The sequence below is a fragment of the Atractosteus spatula genome, chromosome 14, assembly GCF_055471065.1.
Source record: "Atractosteus spatula isolate fAtrSpa1 chromosome 14, fAtrSpa1.hap1, whole genome shotgun sequence".
NCBI classification, from domain to species: domain Eukaryota; kingdom Metazoa; phylum Chordata; class Actinopteri; order Semionotiformes; family Lepisosteidae; genus Atractosteus; species Atractosteus spatula.
The window spans coordinates 11,891,661-11,908,788 of NC_142719.1; the positions used below are offsets into that span (position 1 = coordinate 11,891,661).

The 17,128-nt window shown below is 41.3% G+C and overlaps 2 protein-coding genes across 5 annotated transcripts; one reads left to right on the forward strand and one right to left on the reverse strand.

The window, feature by feature from the left end:
- The first annotated feature begins 657 nt into the window (after positions 1-657).
- On the forward strand, positions 658-9,646 carry srsf10a (serine and arginine rich splicing factor 10a). Of its 4 annotated transcripts, none has more exons than XM_088932008.1 (6): positions 664-857; positions 2,190-2,294; positions 3,928-4,031; positions 4,697-4,868; positions 7,385-7,441; positions 7,732-9,646. In XM_088932008.1, the coding sequence occupies exons 1-6, from the start codon at positions 793-795 to the stop codon at positions 7,955-7,957; spliced, it is 729 nt and encodes a 242-aa protein (XP_088788134.1). In that variant the 5' UTR covers positions 664-792; the 3' UTR covers positions 7,958-9,646. The 4 variants fall into 4 exon arrangements, with proteins under 4 accessions (XP_088788135.1, XP_088788134.1, XP_088788136.1 ...); XM_088932010.1 differs by lacking the exon at positions 2,190-2,294 and adding an exon at positions 3,179-3,504 and having other exon boundaries at positions 680-857; positions 3,886-4,031; XM_088932012.1 differs by lacking the exon at positions 2,190-2,294 and adding an exon at positions 3,179-3,522 and having other exon boundaries at positions 688-857; positions 3,925-4,031.
- A 1,658-nt stretch (positions 9,647-11,304) lies between these two features.
- pnrc2 (proline-rich nuclear receptor coactivator 2) lies at positions 11,305-15,797 on the reverse strand. Its single transcript, XM_088932013.1, has 3 exons — positions 15,600-15,797; positions 14,918-15,138; positions 11,305-14,281 (listed from the first exon to the last, which is right to left on the reverse strand). Exon 3 carries the CDS (start codon positions 14,256-14,258, stop codon positions 13,815-13,817), a length of 444 nt encoding a protein of 147 aa, XP_088788139.1. The 5' UTR covers positions 14,259-14,281; positions 14,918-15,138; positions 15,600-15,797; the 3' UTR covers positions 11,305-13,814.
- Positions 15,798-17,128: the final 1,331 nt, after the last annotated feature.

Sequence of the window (17,128 nt, forward strand, 5' to 3'; positions counted from 1 at the left end):
ACCACTGCGCCACCGTGCTGCCCCCTCGTATTTATAAACTGGCAAAATAATTCCAGAATTGTAAATGAAGGTGAGACAAAGGGGTTAAAGGCCAGGACCTGTATAGTGCCAAACAGAGAATCAACGCCAGTATCAGATCCATGTTCATAAATGGGAATTAGATCAGATAGAAGAAATTACGACTTTAAAACACGAGGTGCCTCTTTATATAATGAGTGGCTTTTGTCTGGACCCAAGGACTTACAAGCTTAAAGTGGAAGTGGAAACATTCTAGAAACAGATGGATGAAATTTGAGGATTTGTGACCTTTGGCTACAAACAAAAAAGGAGCGAGATGGACCAAAGGGATTAGATTTGCATGCTTGGGTCTCCTGTTTTCAGTCAATCCATTTCCCTTAGTTTCCAAGCGAGCCCTCTGGGCTGTGTTTCTTGTGTTAATTCTTGAGAAGCATGTGAGTTCACTTCCTTGGATTGGAGTCGGCGAATTTGACTTATTTCAGTGTTTCGATATTTCAATTTGATTTTGACGCTCATAACGAAGAACGGATCCCTCGGGAGCGGGGACGCGGGCTGCGCGCTCGTTCATGGAGAAAGCACGCGCAGCGGCGCGCAGTGCGGGGGGGGGGGTGTCACGTGGCCGGCCGTCCATTTCCAGTCCGGGTCATCGCTTACTGCGACTGCGCAGCTCCTTCCTCCGCTCGCTGGAGTCGTAACTGCGATTGTTTCGGCGCCAGCATTTTCATTTCACAACAGATACATTCGGTTGTGAGATACATACATATTCTTTTCGCCATGGCCAGATATTTGCGGCCTCCTAATACGTCTCTTTTTATCAGGAATATCTCCGACGAATCCAGGTAAGCAGCTCTGTGGCCGTTACGGGGGGGGTGGGGGTTTGTTTGCCGCTCGAGCTCCGGCCTTTCGCACCGGGCCTCGCGCCTGGCCTCGAGGGAGGGCCGGGGGCGAAGCGGAAGGCGAGACGGGCTCTAGTGGGGCTGGGATTGCACACGGAGCGAGCGCTGCGGATTTTTCTCCGTGTTTCTGCCCCGGAGGCGTGCTCGGCGGCGCTCTGTGTGCGCGGCCGAGTTGCCTGCGTGGCAGCCGTGAGAGCAGGGGGTAAACATGACTGCCATCGCCTCGCATTTCAGACCCGCGGCTTCACGGCGCTTCACGCTTTGCTCTGCACCCGAGCTGGGCTTTATGCTTTGAATAACTAAAAGGGTCGTCAGAAAGCTATGGGTTTGTTCCGGATGCTGTATGCACACGTATGTGAAAATGCGGACTTCTTATTCGACATCTGCTTCTTTTGCACTAGCAAAGTCCCAGTTGTTAGCTCGAAATCGTTAAGTAGGGCTGAAGTAGTTGGCAAGCGTCACAACAGTTATATTTCCAGCTAAGGCGTATAAAATGCTCCAGGATTGTGATTAATCGCGATTCGAAACACTTGTTTTTGCAAACCTCGAAAAAAATGGCCGGAACAGCCAGCGTGCTTTGCTCTCAGGGGCGCAGGGTGCAGATGCGAGCGTGTTTCGCCGAGGGCTCTGTTGGGGAGACGCTGTAATGCGCGATGGCTCACGACAGGGGACGGAGTGCCTTGTGCTCAGTGGAGCTCCAGTAACGCAGCCCTCTGTCTGTCCGAGGGGTGCCAGTCTTGCAAATAGATGAGCACTCGGCGGAGTTTGACCCCGACTTGACTCGGTGTGATTTTTAAATGAAATCGCCCCCCGAGCGCCGAGCTCTTCTCTACCACATGTCCTCTTCTGAATTGCAGTTACTGCACTGTTTGCTCGAGGAGTACATTTAACAAACCCTTCCCAAAAATTATAAACAAAGCATTTCAAAGCCTTTTCAGGCCGTGTGCCTTTAAGAATTGTTGGCTTGTAAAACCGCAGTAATGCTTTAATACGCTAATTGGAATCCTGCAGTGACTCAATTACAGCTCCTTAGCTTCGTTGCCCAATTAAAAAGGACATAAAAGGCCAATAATGTGAGCCTTATAAACTGGCGTTCATATGAAGATATTGGCGTTTTGCACGGGTCTGTTATCATCCCTGGGCTTGCCTCTGCACGCCTGTCGTTCTTCTGTGGTATGATTACCTCCTGTTCCACTAATGGTGTCAGTCTGTATCAGTCATAAGGCAGTGTGCAATCCAGTGAAGTAAAGCTGCTGTCATTTTACGGTACTTTAGGCCTGAGGATTTACGTCGTGAGTTTGGTCGTTATGGGCCAATAGTAGATGTCTACATTCCAGTTGACTTCTATACTCGACGATCCAGAGGATTTGCATACATTCAATATCCTTTCTTCACAAATGTTAACACAAAAGTGATGACACCGCCTGAACTCTAGTGGTTTGCAATGTTATAAAGGCGGATGGAAATAATACGCTTAAATACGCTCGGCTAATTTTGGATGTGGTGAGGGATCTCCTGTTTTATCTTTTAATCTCTGACGTCAGTCTAAATTTTGAGATACTGATGTTTACATAGGGGTGGAAGTAGGTCTTCCTTTGCTGGGCAGTTTGAGCCATCAGATTGTTTTTACAAGCTCCAAATTCAACAAAATTAGGTGTTGGATGTGCAAAGTTTGTAAAGTTATTTTGAGCCGCTTTGCATATACAAATGTCAAGTTCACATCGCGTGCGAGTGCAGTTTGTTCCGCGAGCTGCTACTCGTAAGTCCTGAAATGGATCTGACTGGTCTGTAATGGGAGCCTGAACCATCCCTGAAACGGGCTGCACTGAAGCTGCTGCCTGCGCCATGTAAAGGCAAAAACGGAGACCCACACCCATCCATCTGTCACCAGAGCTTGTAAAAACGTCTCTGTCGATGGCGGCCCGCACTGGAAGCTGCCAGAGTTTGCTGCCAGTTTTTTTCCACAAGCTTTTGTGACTGGCTTGGAGACTGTGGGGCCTTTTTGGTTGTTGGGTTCTGTGCTCCAGTGAAATGTGAGCAGGTCCCCGACTTACAAATACTAAACTGTTCCACTACAGGGATTGGGACTGGGTAATTTATTTTTAAAGTCTTGCACTGCTTAAGTGGGCAGTAATTGGTTTGTCTGGGGGGTGGGGACGTCTGAAAATTCATTTGAATGATTGTAGCTGTTCTTGTATTTAGGGATTCACAAGAAGAAAATAAGTTTTCTCTCCTAACTTAAATTTCTTCTGTTGTTGCCCCAGACTATATAAAGCCATACAGTACTGGAGACCCCACAGAGAAAGTAGGAGAGAACCATTTAGAGTAGATTCCAAGAATTAAGACAAGCCAAAGACCGCTTAAGGATCAGGCCTCAAGAAAAAGAGAAAGGGAAAGGTTGAAAATAAAGAGAATTTAAAGCTTGAAGAGACAAAGAGGAAAAGGGACCAAAATGGGCATCAAGGCTTCGATTTGTCTGCAAAAGAGAAAAAAAGATTATTGGGCAAAGCCAAGCAGGAAACCAAGTTCTTCTGGAAAGCGTTTAAAGAGTTAAAGGTCAAGATGAAGGTCAAAGTCAAGCATGTTTAAGGTAACAAACTTAACTTTTGTATCCTACCAAAAATACCTGTTTCATTTAATTTCTGACGTTTATGACTTAATTGTAAAACCATGGAACATATTCTTTTAAAATAGTAAACTCACAAAAGTTTATAGCTTGTTGTTTACTTTTAATCTACTGTATTTTGCCTGAATTGAACAGTAATGGAGTTACCTTAAATTTACAAAAATGTTTATGAATCTTGTTTGCCTTTTCTTTAATCTCCAGAAGAACAGCATGTTTGTCTTGTTTTTAATTTTAGACGTCAATTAATTGTGAGAACTGCTGTAATAAGTAACTGCAATAAGATTCTCAATGCTAAGTGTGCAGTAGTGTGTGTGCGCGCGCAACAGTAGTGTTTTCTCCCCCAAGAGTGCCAAAAATATAAACAGAAAAGCCTTAACAGCTCAGCATGTTTGAAGATGTCCGTGATGCAGAGGATGCCCTTCACAACCTGGACAGGAAGTGGGTGTGTGGCCGTCAAATTGAGATCCAGTTTGCCCAGGGAGACCGAAAAAGTAAGACAACCATTTTATGTGACGTCTTCATTTATCTGATTTTTTTCCATGCTTTTATATATGGAAATTTCCAGTTTTTGTTAACAAATTTTGAATCACCAATTGAATATGACTTTGATTTGGCTGCAACTCCCTGACTGCCCGGTAGAAATTTCAATTAGAGGCATGCTCAAATAATACCTTCCCTCTGTGTACACCAGCCGGGACATTTATCTTTGGGGAAAGCTCCACATCTCCTGATAGGAGAGAGAGCACTGATCAGAGGAGCAGTGCATCCCTCACTGACATCCCTGTAGGTGTTGCAGGCATCACGGAAGTCCCTGGTGTTGTCCGACTTGTCCAGACAGCTGACAGATCCCTGCCTGACTAATGTCAGCACAACCCTGGTAGCATCTCCACCTCACTCACCACCTCTGACAGCTTCAGGACAAGAGGGCTCTTCTTGCTGTCTGAGCATGTACTTTTGCTGCTTGAGCCACTCCAGAGAATCCGCCAGTGTTTTGTTTAGTGTGGATTATTTTTGCAAGTTTTCCTTGTATACTGTAAGAGGATTCCCAGTGAATAAACAGTGCAGTATACAAGTTACAGGGGCTGTAATTTTCCAAAGCGGTATCCAGAAAGAATTGAATGTTGACAGGGCACTCTCATGCCCCCTTCTTCGACAGCTCCCAATCAGATGAAGATGAAAGAGAGAAGGTCCCCGCGGAGCTTCTCCCGCTATGATGATTACGATCGAGACGCCAGGCGCCGAAGGTCTCGGAGCAGGAGTTATGAAAGGAGACGGTCCAGGAGCCACTCGTACGAGAGGAGGCCGAGGAGGTCCGAAAGCCCCAGAGAGTAAGAACGTTTTCCTCCATGCAGACGGAAGATGATCGTGTATATAACTGGTTTCTCTCCTCCGTCTTCAGTCCTGCCTCAATCAGGAGACTCCAGTTCTGGTCCTGAAGAGCCCAAATCCCGCAGTTTTTGTATTAAAAACTGTAGCTATTAAATCAACAGTTTCTTAAAGACCTTTAACTGATCAGTTACACAAGCAATTAAATATAATATATTTGAAGATCATGTAGGGCACAACTGTGAAGCTCTGGCAGCCCTTTGAGCTCCAGACTGCCCTTAACTGAACAGGTTACTGTTGTAATTGACTAAAACACCTATATTTTCTGAGACTTAGAAAACAAAAAGGTGACACAGGGTGACCTGGAAGAGTAGATTGGGGCTCTCCAGGAACAAGGTTAATCACTGCCGTAGATGTTCAAGTGTTGCATTGCTTTTCTCGACGTGGTAACTATTTGGTTTGTTGATTTGGAAGAAAAATACGATTAAAATCAGCACTCATTTTCTACAGAATGAAAGAGATTGTGTACAAGATGACGATGTGCAATTATTTCATTGTATAAATAAATTATATTAGGAGGAAGGAGAATTTAAGTGATTATAAATAAAACCAAAAACATAAGAGGAATTAATTCCTTTACTTTCCTATTATGTTTCATTTGTTTACTAGTTTTTAGTGGGGGGAAAAAGTTTATTGTATAGTACCATATACTATAATGAACAAATGTGAACAGTCATCATGGCATGACAAACCTAAACAAACTGTAAATCCAATAATATAAAAACAGGAATATACTGTAGAAGTGGAAAAATGGAAGCCAGAGATATGGAAGAGATACGCAAAGGAAAAATAGAAAACGGTTTCTTTTGTCATCTGACTTTTATGCCATTGAGGAATGTCTACTTTAACAGTACACATTAAACAATGCACGATTAAACCAAAATTGTCTGATTCATAATTATTATTTGCCTTTTATAGCTCTGACTACACTTTAAGTTCCCATCCAGGTGATTTTACTTAATTTGGGGTTAGAAATAGTAGGTCTGGAATAAAGGTTGTTTTTAAACCATTGATGCATCTCTGCCTACCAGGTGTAATTAATGGATATGGTATATGTTTATTACAGAAGCATATGGACACTTTGACAAACTCGTAAGCTTAATATTTCTCTGTGATGGTAGTGTTAAATTATATTCCCCACTAAATATTACATCTAAATGTCGTATGTTACAAGATATTTGGAAGACATTGGGGGAAAAAATCAAAAATGGAAAGAGTAACATGTTGTGATAATTTGGTAATTTCCTTCTTTCTTGGGTCAGTGTTCTTGCTGCAGTAGGTCTTCATCGATGGGCTGGATCGCCCTTAAATCTGTTGTGTTTTCACCAGAATTCGACAATGTTTCGTACATGACGCCTACGAGTTTGGATTCTTTGTGAAAAGTTTCCAAATACCCAGTGGCATTTTCTATTATTTTAGTTACAGTTTTAGAATTATTTTTTGTCTTTCTGGATACTGCTGGTGCAGGAACAAATAGGTAAGAAAACATACGTCACTAGTGCTAGAAGTAAGTCTGTAATTGCTGTTAAACACAGGTGGTTAAATTCATTTCCGGGATCAAGGTTGAGATTTGTTCCCTCCAACACTCTTCATTATTAAATATTGTTTTTCAAGTGATTCAATGAATTGATGTATGGAAAGGGGAACTGCAACTCTATTTTTATATTTTGGGGTTGGAAAGTATCGGCATTTCAAACCACAATGAAAGTTAAAATGTATATGGTAACTTGTAAAACCTCCGATTTAGACAATGTGGAAAATAGACAATTTCCAGGTATGTGTAGTACATATTCTGCGATTCTTTGAACTTCCTTTGACATGAAGCGGTCCTATTACAGTGTAAACAAGCAAGCTTGTGAATACATCTCTTAATCCAATAGACGTATTGCTCTAGACTCTGACAAATGCAACTCACTTGTTAACTCTACATGCAGATTACATCAGAACATTTCTGTGGTGAAATGTCTGGTGCACAACCTGTACTTATTTGCTCGTACATCACATTACACTGGTCATTACAGTGACTAGCAAGTAAGAAGAGCTGCCTCGTTGCAATTCGCCCGTGGCGAGACCATGGGTTTGAGACAGCATGGCAACTATCCAGTACCTTCACAAAGTTCACGATGTTGTGCTTCATTTGGAATTTGAACGATTTATTACCGGCAATTAATTTATTTTATTAGATTTAATAACCAGTCTGAGAAATTAGTACTGCAGTTCCCATTTAATATCTATATTTAATATTGTATTGATCCAGCTCTAATAAATTGTCAGAAATAAAAATTAGTGGATCATCCTAACAAATTACACTTATTGAAAACTGTGGGGTAGTTGTACTTAATCCGCACTCTATATAATGTTCCTGTCTTGCTTTTTACAAGACAAATTATAGTTGAAAGATGTTGTTACTTTACTGTTACAATGGTTATTTAAAGACAGCACTTACTTTTCCCTCCAGCTCCCGTGGACGATCTCATGGGAAACACAGACGAAGCAAAAGTCAAGAAAATGACAGGTGGGTCCGGCTTTTGAAACCACACAAGTTCTCTTTTTTTTTTTAGTTCTTGATGTTTACTGTGTTGACAGAGGTTTTAAGTTGGAAAAAAGTAACCTTTTTGTTCTGCAGTTTTAACATTAGCTGGGGATTTGTCGTCTCTATGGATTTGTGTCAAAGATGGACACAGAGGGCATTTAAACTCGAGAGAAACGGTTGTCATTAAATTGCAAAATGTTTATTTCCCCCAGGTACAGACGGCGCAATCACTCATGCAGCAGGTCCAAATCTAGATCTCAATCTCATTCCAGATCAAGATCGAAAACTAAGAAGGAGACCAAGGTCAAGTCGAGGTCGCGATCCAAGTCCCTGACCCCAGCGGGGGAGGATTTCCATCCCGCCTCAAACTCGCGGTCCAGGTCCGAGTCTCAGAAGGATTCCGGACTGAGATCTCCATCGAGGTCGCGCTCCAGGTCTCTGTCGAGATCACGGTCCAGATCGCGGTCGTGGGCGGGTCGGAAATCTGGCGGCCATTAGACGGATGCCCTGCTCGTTCGCTTACATTTTGTTTTTTACTTCATGTGACACTGAGTATCGACAAAAAAAAAAACATCTTTCAAATAAACATTGGTTCGGCCTCTGTAGAAGACAAGCTACAGTATTCTTTTTATATATATAGTTGAATTGTGGTCTGTTGTATTGCTTTTGTGTTTCAGCTTTCAGTTTCATAAAGACCACAGAAATGGTAAAGATGAGAACCTGTTGCTGTAACGCAAGCGTATAAATTGAAGTATTAAAGTGAGCATTGTTTCTGGAACAAACTGGTGTGTAAAGGATAGAGTCAAAGTTGGGAATAGAGAGCATATTTGTACTATTATCTCTTTTCTATTCATGATACTGTTGATGGTAGCCCACTTTAACTCTAACCTCTATGATGTTTGGTTTCTTGTGTGCAAATGTAAATTATATTCATGTGTTTGTATTTATCACCACATCTTTGACTATTCTTAGAGGCCTGTAGGATTTTCCTTGTTTAATGAAAAGTGTTTTACAGCTGTGTGATCTGTTGTCAACACTTAAAGGGCTGCTCAGTGCTATATTGTCAAACTACAAATACATTTCCCATTCCCTATTAGACCTGATATTCTGTTCTGTTTGCTATAGTGCTTTCTGGAGTGCAGTTTATGATTAACAATGGGGCCTAGAAAGGTATATTCTGGGTAGGTCATGCACAGGAAGTGTAGTGATCTCAGCCCCCATATTTCACCTGTGAACTGAGTAGCTCTCTAAGGAACTGCTTGCCTTCTGGTCAGTTTGCTCAATTTAAACAAAACCACGGTCTTCCAATGAAAAATGGGATTTTATTTCATTATAATGCTACTGCAAAACTGCTGTTGTGACAAGTATTCTCTTCATTGTACCTGTTACAGTGACCCTAACTCTGTAAAGGAATTATTGGAAACCTGTAGAGAAAATCTTGTTGGCTGTGCTTATTTTTGGCTACCCAATAGGCAAAAGGGAGATGGAGTTGCAGTTTCAATAATTTAGAATTTTTCTTTATACCTGTGTTTTTAGTTTTGCTGGGTCACAGATTTGCAGTGTTCTAGTCGTGTTTTCATATGCTGACATTTGGACATCTTCCCAGGTTTGTGACACATTGGTTTATCGGTAACCAATGAAAACTGAAACGGGGTTTTAAAAATATGAGCTTCTAATTTATGGCTATAGCAGTAAAAGTGATGGCTGATTGTTTTCGCCATTGAAGGGAAGCAGAGCCTACGTTTTGTCTTTTAAGAACAAGTGCATCACAGTAAAGTATGTAATTTTGTGTTTTTATGTAGACAGCCAGCTTTTGGTTTTGAAACCTTTTTAGAGTGCATAGATATAATGGGAAGTGATTTATGCAATAACTTCTTTTACAGCCAGTCAAGATTTGTCTTTACTATTTCTTCCTACAGGCTTTGAATTATATCTCAAATAGATGTCGACACTTCTTTTGTATTCTTCAGACTGTGTACATGGTGTTTTCCTTATATACAAGGAGTCACAGCCTGTATGTTTCATTTGGGGGGTGGGGGCGAAGTCAATGTTGGAGTTACATTGGAAAAACTAGCTGCTTCCTTGATGGTTTGTATATACAGTACTGCCCTATAACGGTCTAGAGCTGACTTCTGTAACTCTTAACATTTTATATTATCAACATACAATAAAAGTTTTGCTTGACAATTTGCTGCATGTGTGCCTTATATTCACTATTCTTCACGAATGCAGAAAGGAACTGGCATGAAACTTCAGTACTGAAAAGGAATGTGGACATTTTTCTTTGGCAGTAAGGTAACATTAGTTGTACAGGAAATGGGATTTATACAATTATAATGGATCAGTGTTAAATGTTAACTTTCTCTGAGATTTGATCAATCCTATTTAAGACTTTGAAGCTCAAATGTCTCTAAAATATTTAAACAAGCTTTAAAACAGTGTAATCCAGGGTTTTTTGTTTCAATTTTATGCACTGAGTTTTTAACTTATGTATCATGTAATATAAAATTATATGATCTAAAACATATTGACAAATACCTAACCTCAAAGAATTGCTGGCAGAAACCTCCATCTTAAAATTTCTTTTGGGTTTATATTTTGAATTAATTATTAGCGTCACCTTATACAAACTTGCATCAGCATCAATCAGGTGTCACCTGAAGAAGGCTCCACAGGTGAAATGTGTTCTCTTTCTTCTTTTTTTCAGCATGGAATAAACCTATTACTTATTCCTTTGCGATTTACATCTCAGAGCAGTAAGGGGAAAACAGTTAAAATACTGAGCTGGTTTTTAAAAGGTCATGTTTCTCTAGGCTGCTGGAAATTCTCTCAAAAGTGTGACCACTTTTTTTTCTGTACTCATAACAGTTTGAGATTATTGGAAACCTATATAGGTGATGAGACGTTTTCCTCAACAGTGTTAATTAGAGCTCTGCTATTGGAAATCTGCAATGTTAAGCAAATTTGTATCAAAGTAATCAATGTTGCAAAATGGTACAGGGTCAATTAAATGATGTTGTGAGAGACAAAATCAGATACCATACTGTGACAGTCATGAATGTTTTTCTACTACTCAAAACAAAGATGGCAGGACCTCTAGTGAAGGCTTCAGTTGTCTGCACTATATATATTTTTTTTTTTCACCCACACAATTTATCCATTTTCCAACTTCAGCAAATGGAGGGTGGCAGAACACACAGACACACACACTCCATGCAGAGAGTACACCAGTTCCGGAATTAAACGCAGGGCCCCAGCACTCCAAGGCTGCAATGCTAACCACTGCACCATCATGCCACCATCTGCTCTTGATGTACAGTAAACAAATCAGGATTTTTATTATACTTGCAGGGAAAAATAATTATATTGCCAAATGAAGTTCAACCACGGTTGAAGACTAAGACAGTAGTGCCACAAAAGGAGAATACTAGACGATTTGATTCAAGACCAGGGCCCTAATGCTGTGAGGCAGCAATGCCAACCACTAAAGAACTTCCAACCAAATTCTTTTATTAATGCTGTTTGATACTTGCGCAAGAGTAGATAACATAGGACTATATATTTTAGGAGCAAATACAGTGTGGTTCTTGAAAAGGTGTAGTGCGATGTGACAAGACAAGTTTCTTGTCATTCGTGTGATCTCTGGAGACTGGTTCACTCCTACATACTTGAAAACTCCTTCTAAAACAGTTGATTTAAATCCTACAGCCTTCGTGTACAATAGTGAAAAGACCATTTACTAAGTCATTTTTCAAATATTCAGAACAAGTGACTAAAAACACACCAGAGCCTGAATTACAGTATTAAAATAACAAATACCCAAATAAATAAAAACCAGACAAATGTTGGGGGGACAAGGAAAGGAAATTTTATTTTAGCGGCCAAATACATTAATAGTGCAATATTTTAAGGTTTACAATTTTAAAGACTGATTTGTTTCTTGGGTCCAACTTTTTACCGATGCGGGAAATGAGTAGAAGGGAAATTAATTAGCAGCCAATTAATTCATCCTGGAACTTTAACATGTGCGCTTCAGATGAGCTTTAGAAGATTTTTGCATGTACAGACCGATCAAATTAAAACATGAACATTAAGAACTTCAACAACACTATTCTACAGTGTTAATCTACCCTTAGCAACCACAACATGAATTTAAAAGATGAAAACACTGTACCATGGAGGCCCTGAGAACAAAAGCAGAGATAAGTGCAACAGGCCTCCATGCAACTGGTTTTCACCACAAGCAAGGAGTAATGCTGGTAACCAAACAGTTAACATTGGCAGTTGCCTATTCAAAGAAACACTGGTGAAGAGGTAGTCAAGTAGCACATTCCTACACAGGTCTTAAACACACCTGACTTGAATAAGTACCGTGACATAATTCAGCAATGGAACAGAGGTACTGTAACTGTTTGTCAGGGAAGTCAATCTGGGTTCTGGGAACACAGCTGTTTGTTTTAAGCACTTTAAATTGTTGTTGATTTCCAGTTACCAACATCCTTTTAAAAGAACCTGGATCCAGTGACAAGAGTAAGCTAGAAAGAGGTCAGTTACAATACCATAAGTCACCCAGAAACCAGGAAATGAAAAGCCCTGCATTAGATCATCACCCATTTCACAGTCCTTCCCACCCACCCACCTACCCCACAGCAGAACCGATTCCCTAATCAGTTTAAGATGTTGGCTATATGAAACACAATGCAATAGAATTTCAAGGACTGGAAATAGGGTTTCCTTAATTACTTCATACATGCAAAAATGTTCTAAACTCATTTTCATTAAAAAATGTACTTAAATAAAAGCATTTTTTGCACTGAACGCAACACAAAACATTTCAAAAACTAAAAACATTATGTGCAAGATCATCGGTGACACCAAACGGGGCAAACACATGTGTGCTCATTACATTTTTTTCTTTTTTCTTAACAAAATAGCTTCTGCATTTAACAAGTCACGTCCATTGCATGACTTTTACATTCAGTGTTCTTACTAAAAATACTTTATCCAGCAGGTAAAAACTCCTGCAAAATATATGCTACAAGTTTTACATGTCATTATTTACATGGCTCTTTCAAATCAGGCTTACATTTTTACAGCCATAATAGCTACCATCTTGCACAGAAAAGCCATCATCGAACGAATGGGATTACAAGGCTCAAAATTAAAAAAAGTTATCAGAAGTGTACAGTATGAGAAACTATGCAACCGTCAAGGGGCCATATGCCCTATCAGCCTATGTACACAATGTCATACCAGTGCAAGTAGTACAGTAAGTCCAAGGCAGTGAAAAAAATCAGTACACTGGCAAGCCACCTTGAGACCTTTTCATGTAAACGAGAAGTGCTGTATTAACACACCCAACGCCTTAAGTCCTCTGTACCACGTCAGGCATTCCTTCTTCACAAAAAAGGAGAGCAAACAAGATCCTGCAAACAAAGGGGTCAAAAAAGTGAAAGCAAGCAAGATCCTGTAATCAAATGGGTTGAAATTCATTTGCTTAATTTCAGTAATACAGTGTCCTCATACTGCTGTCTATTTAAGACAAAGTAAAAAGCATAGTACGCTTCAACGCAGTAAATGACTATAACCATAAAGTCAGATCTGATCCAGTTAATATGGCACTTTAAACAATCTTACAGGGACAAAACCTTTGCTTTGGTAAACAAGCTGACTAATGCATAAACAATGTAAAGACCTAAATATTCTATTGCAAGAAGCTTACAGACCTGTATATATACACAACTCCTATAGTGCAGTGCGCACAGCGCATTAAAAGTACAAGAGTTGTGTTACACAGTCCTCAAACTAGAGCAAGGCTAGTTAAAGACGTCAGTTTAAGAGCTTTAAAGTGTAATTTGTGCATATTACAGCAAATTCTTCTACAATCTGTAGGTTCTCTGCACCATACAGAAGATCATCAAGTGGCTCCTGTTAGCAAAGAAAAACTGATTAATTTTGAGCCCTGTACAAATCAAAAGGACAGACCTGCTAGGTTTTTGCTCTAGACATTTGCTTCAAAAAGGTGTTGGAAAACACCAGTGTAAACAAATCGTGGTCAAATTTCAAAGGTATTGGTTCGGAAGCTGACCCTGCTCCCTGTCAAGCGTAGCCAATTGAAGAAAATAAAAAAAAACTACAGCAAAAACGTAACAAGTCCAGTTGAGCATCCAAACTGACCTTTCCACATTGTTAACCTGCCAGTAAAGTGGTGCTGCTGTTATTGTACACATGCCTGCAATTATAATGTGCTCTACAACCCTTTACACCCAGCAAAACATGTTAAAAAAAGCACTTCAAAACTTACAGGCAGGAAAACACAGTGGAAACATCCTCATTTCAGTTAAACATCTGCTCCTCAGGCCTGAACCTTGAGAAGACTTTTAAGCTGGAAGGTCATAATTTCTCTGTGATCAAAAGGCGCCAAGGGAACAGACACCCAGTGGCTGGGTGGTTTTGGAAGAACACTTGGTGACGGTGGCTCGCTGAACTTTGCGCCGGCATAATTCTGGCTACACTGGGACTTCAGCAGGGTGTTGAACTGGGACATGGCAGCATCCCAGTTCTGGTTGCAAGAGGCAAAGCCCACAGTGTTCCTCTCCATCTGCGCGGCCTGCCGCACGTCCGGAGCCCGGGGGGAGCCGCTCTGGCCCCTCTCCCCCTTCTTGGCGAGACCGGCCCTGGCGGCCGCTACGTTCTGATCCTTGTTTCGCTGTTTGCTGACGATCAGCTGCTGGTTCTTCATCAGCATGCCCCGTTCAAGGTGGGGAACTGGAATGTTGTATCTCTCACCGCCACCCATCGTTCTCTGATTCCAGATGTCACCTGTGGGGGAAAAACAAAGAGGGCCCCGTCACCAGCTGGGAGCACCAGGGGAAGAGGCTCTGATCATGCGCACAATGCAGCCCTCCTGTCCCATGAGCCTCAGTACTGTTCAGATTCTACCTACAAATGTCTAAAACGCACTGCTTATGAACAATGGCAGCCCACTTAGCACTAGAGCCACGGTTAGCTTCTGAGGTACTAGCTGTATGCAGTCTGTATGTTGTCATCATGTTCACATGGGTTTCCAACCCCATTCCAAAGACATACTGGTAGGTTAACTGGTTTCTGGGAAAACTGGCTCTGGTGTGAGTGCTCATTTGTGTCTGACTGCCCTACGATGGATTAACATCCCATCCAGGTGCATCCTGCCAGAGTACTGGACAAAATGGTCCATCCATTCTTCTAAACATCCTTCAAACTGCATCTCCCGACTGCATGCAGAGGTTCTTGTCATTTTGGTTGTTTTTATTTTTCCCCCACTTTTTACAAAAACATTAGTGCAACCCTGAGGGTGTCCCACAATTCCCAGCTCGGTTACAGATAAGTTGGCCAGGTGATTATCGCAAGTGTTCGTTCGTCAACAACCCAGCAGATGCACACAACAGCCCCCACCGCACCCCGGCTGGGGCTTCTCACCTCTTAGCCGTCGAGAAGAACAACCTGTTGGATTCCTTTCCCCTTAACTTCTCCTCTCCAACGGGGCTCCAGGTCCTCGAAGTTGGTCGCAATCCACTTCTCTCTGATGGCGTCAGTCCTGCGAGGTTTGGCGTTTTCATGTGCCGGAAATCGGGGCTGTACCGAGAAGCCGAGCCGAACATCAATCCTCCCGGCCCACGGCTGTCCCAGAAGTCAGGTATCTGCAGAAACAAGTTTCAGTCCGGATCACAACCGACAGGACACAAAACTCCCCGGTCTCCTTTTGTTTCTATACACCGAAGAGCTCTGGGGAGTTTGGTTTTTTTTTAATCCGTTTATTTAAAAACGTTTTTCAAAACAAAAACCCCATCGACTACCTGACTAAGCTAGCTGACGGCAAGCGTAATAAAAAAAAACACTAATAAAAAATAATGACGTCTACTTTTAAAAAATATCTAAACCTCGATCTGTCTACAGTGCTCCCCACTCCTTCAGTCAACGAACGCTATGTTTTCTTTCAAAATACAAACAAAAGCTCAGAATTAGGAAAGTAGGTCACAGTTATGTGGCATCGAACCAAAACAAAGAGCTCGGCTCTTTCCTCAACATGGCGCCCGTATTCATTGACGACAACAACAATCTGTCGGACGAAAAGCCCCACATAGACACAGAAATTTCTTACCGACTTCTTTTCTCTTGGTGTTTATAACTGCCCCCACAGACGGTGGTTTGTGCAGATAAGCAATGTCTTAGATGGGGCGTAGATGTTAAATCGTAAACACGACTATTTTGCGCGCAGAATAATGTCACACAACCATCAGTTTCTCCTTCTCCCTCTTCTGTGTGTTTGACACAAAATGGACCCCGACTAGCGTCAAGTAGTTCGCTGTGCCTCTCTGTCGACCAATGGTCGAGCAGCGCCGAAGCAGCGGGCCAATCAGAGACGGCCTTGAGAGGCGCAGGACGCCTGTTGCTACACAGTTGCCATGAAGGTTTGAAGCTTGGCTTGAATACAAGAGGAATGTTTTTGAAAACCGTTCATTACAAAGACTCGGGAAAGTTTAATTGGATCTGCCAGTGATTTTTTTAAACATCAAGCTACCCTTCCAATAAATCTAAAAAGTCTGTCATTCGTGAAAAAAAATACTCAAAAGCGAGGTAGTTTCCAAAATTACGAAATAAATGACTACACAGAAAATTCGCACGGAAAAAGTCATTTATTTATAATACTTGGTATGTTTTCTGTGCTTATTTTACGTAGGAAGGTGGTGATTTTTAAATTTACGTTTTTCTAGGTTGAGCGCCTGCAGTGTGCTTGGTAGACGATTTTATTGGGCTTGTTATTATCTTTTGTTGTTGTTTTTAACGAGGATTTTTTTTAATAAAATTCAGTATGGCGACAAAGTATGAGGTTATTGTATGTCTGCTTTGATCAGTGGATCACAAACCACTCACAAGACACGAATACAACAGTCCGGAGCGAAAAGAATGATAAGAAGGCTTCTGTTACCTGTTGAATTAAAAGTAAAATTAAAACCTAAACTATCAACCACTCTGGTAATTAAGGAGCGCATCTGAGCCCGGCTGTATATCAGCACATCGAACCGTCACTATCAAAAACGAGTTTTGACGATAAGTCCAAGTGTGATACATGCTTTTATAAGCTTTTTTTTTTTTGGTTGTTGGGCTACATGAATTAAAAAAGGGAACAGCTTCAAATTGACTTGGTTCTACATACATTAAAACGCGAGCTGAAAAGACGGGTGCAATCCACTGAAGTATTTACCATTAACGGAGAAAAGTAACCGCACCTTTACGACCCGTTTTAAGCATTTTTTTTTTATTGCACAGACTATAATTTTTCATTTCCTGAACACCGTCAGTTATACATGTTTCGACGTGTATCATTCGAACAGTATTGTATGAGTAATCGCCGGAGTGCCCACAATCACAAGCTCCAACAAGGATCGAGTGGGTGCGATGGGGGGGATTAGGGGGTGGGGGCTGCCTATAGATAAGAGGTCCGTGGGTGTCCGGAAGCCTCGACTTTCTAATGCAGTCCTTTAAAAACAGTACACTGTGCGACATTTCCCACCTAAATCAACACACAAGTGCCTATTTTATGTGGTGTTAAGACTCCTCGTGTCACTTGGCTAAGATGGGATTGCATATTTGTTTGAAAATCATGCGCCAAGGAAGGGTTTTTTTTAC

Bases quoted from the DNA above. Each gene is read 5' to 3' on its own strand.
- srsf10a (XM_088932008.1), top strand. From the start codon at position 793: ATGGCCAGATATTTGCGGCCTCCTAATACGTCTCTTTTTATCAGGAAT. The intron at 858-2,189 runs GTAAGCAGCTCT...ACGGTACTTTAG, and splicing joins AATATCTCCGACGAATCCAG to GCCTGAGGATTTACGTCGTG. The intron at 4,032-4,696 runs GTAAGACAACCA...CTTCTTCGACAG, and splicing joins TGCCCAGGGAGACCGAAAAA to CTCCCAATCAGATGAAGATG.
- pnrc2 (XM_088932013.1), bottom strand. From the start codon at position 14,258: ATGGGTGGCGGTGAGAGATACAACATTCCAGTTCCCCACCTTGAACGG.